The sequence below is a fragment of the Cynara cardunculus genome (assembly GCF_001531365.2).
Source record: "Cynara cardunculus var. scolymus isolate 2C chromosome LG 5, CcrdV1, whole genome shotgun sequence".
NCBI classification, from domain to species: domain Eukaryota; kingdom Viridiplantae; phylum Streptophyta; class Magnoliopsida; order Asterales; family Asteraceae; genus Cynara; species Cynara cardunculus.
Window position 1 is genome coordinate 3039015 of NC_037532.1, and position 2160 is coordinate 3041174.

Consider the following 2160-nt stretch of genomic DNA (forward strand, 5'->3'; position numbering starts at 1 on the left):
TTTCTTTGGGGACGATGAACATGAAACATATTCATCCCACCCGCCAAGATAACCATTGAAATGATTTTGAATTCTAAATTGAAGAGGAAATTTTTTTTGACCGTTTGACGAGTTTCACGTTTCTTACATTATATATACAAGCAACAAACATGTTCCATCGTCACAATACACACATCTTTACTCTCTCTCGATCTGATCTCCAAGATTTTCTTGAAAGTGGTGGGGAAAATGTCTGAGAATGGATCAGAAGGAACCCAAAATCAGATACAATCTCCAAGAAAATTGGATCGAGTTGAAGAAGAAATGAAACAAATATTTGGATCAAGTCCATCTCAGTCGCAATCTGACCACAGGTTTGTGTGTTTTAGGGTTTGTGTGGTTTTTTATACAATTTTGAATGGATTATGATTAGGGATTCCTTTTTTCTTGCAATTTATCATCTGGGTTTTCATTATTTCTGATCTTGATGGTGCATGTATCCACAAAAATTTGTGATGGTGGCAGCGGCGGGGACGCAGTTGAAGACGATGGCAAAACGACGCCAACTGTGGTAGAAGCTGGTGGTGGTAGCAAAGACGGAGGTGAGACGGATGGTGATGGCGGTTGTAGTGACACTGAAACTGGTGTTGTTGGAGGTGCTGCTGATGGTGGAGATGAAACCGCAGTGGATGGTGATGGTGATGGCAGCGAAAGTGAACCAGTTGATGGTTATGGGGTTTGCAGGCGAACTTTAACCGGTGGTGGAGGTGGTTCCGGTAGCATAGGCGAGAGCCCAGCTGATGGTGGTGTTGCTGGAGGGGAAACTGCATCGGTGGTTGTTGGTGGCGGTGGTGTTGCTATCATTGAAACTGCGCCGGCACCGATTGTTGGTGGCAGTGGTGTTACTGGCATTGAAACTGCACCTGCGATTGTTAGTGGCAGTGGTGTTGCTGACATTGAAACTGCACCGGTGACTGTTGGTGGCGGTGGTGTTGCTGGCAATGAAACTGCACCGTTGATTGTTGGTGGTGGTGTTACTGGTATAGTAACTGCACCGTTGATTGTTGGTAGTGGTGGTGGTGTAGTTGGCACTGAAACTGCTCCGGCGATTGTTGCTGGCTCTCAAAATGCACTGAGGATTGTTGGTGGTGGTGTAGTGGGCACTGAAACTGCACCGGCGATTGTTGCTGGCACTCAAAATGCACTGAGAATTGTTGGTGGTGGTGGTCTTGCTGGCATTGAAATTGCACTGACTATTGTTGGTGATGGTTTTGCTGGCATTGAAACTGCACCGACGATTGTGGGTGGTGGTGTTGCTGGCATTGAAACTGCAAGGACGATGATTGGTGGTGGTGGTTTTGCTGGCATTGAAACTGCACCGGCGATAATTGGTGGTGGTGGTGGTTTTGCTGGCATTGAAACTGCACCATCGATTGTTGGTGGTAGCGGAGGCGGCAGTTATGGCGGTAGCAGCTTCATAACACCAGGCTCTGTCGTAGGTGGCAGAAACAGCTCCGATGGCTTTGCTTTTGATCTTAATGTCGAGCATAACATTGATTCTGATGATGAAACTGATGATCAGAAACAAGTTCTTAACCAGGCTGCGGTGGAAATCAGTGACGGTCGTGAGGTCAGCCGGGATGCGGCTCCGATTGGTGTTGCTGCTGATGGTGGTTGGGTGGTTCCCGACGGAGATGGTGTTGATGAAGAAGAAGGAGAACCATCAAGAAAGAGGATTAGATACAGTCATGATGGTGGTGAACCGCCGGTGGAACAACAAAACTATGATCTCCGGTTGTTTGGCATCGGCATATCTAGCCACAAAAAAGAACCTTACGGTCCAAATGACTCGGCCGGAAGTAGCTTCAACACGGCGACTCCTGGTGGCTGTTTGGTAGCAGGTTGTTCCGGTGGTGGTTTCCCACCAATTAATCCGCCATCTGATGAGATAGGTTTACGGCTGTTTGGTATGGACATTTCGTCTACAGAAAGGGAACTGATGGCTGCATTATTTAGAGCCAACAATGGTGGTGATGATGGTGGTGGTGGTGGTGATGATAATGATGATGGTGATGGTGGTGAACAACAAACCCAACAGCCGGTGTCTGGAATTCGGCTTTTTGGATGTGATATTTAGGGTTAGTCTTGGATGTTACATGGACCAAATGCTATATCACATGA

General features: G+C 47.1%; 1 protein-coding gene across 1 annotated transcript; it reads left to right on the top strand.

The window, feature by feature from the left end:
- Positions 1–228: 228 nt before the first annotated feature.
- LOC112512215 (uncharacterized PE-PGRS family protein PE_PGRS24-like) lies at positions 229–2160 on the top strand. The gene is made up of 3 exons (XM_025118082.1): positions 229–353; positions 505–2027; positions 2117–2160. The coding sequence occupies exons 1-3, from the start codon at positions 229–231 to the stop codon at positions 2158–2160; spliced, it is 1692 nt and encodes a 563-aa protein (XP_024973850.1).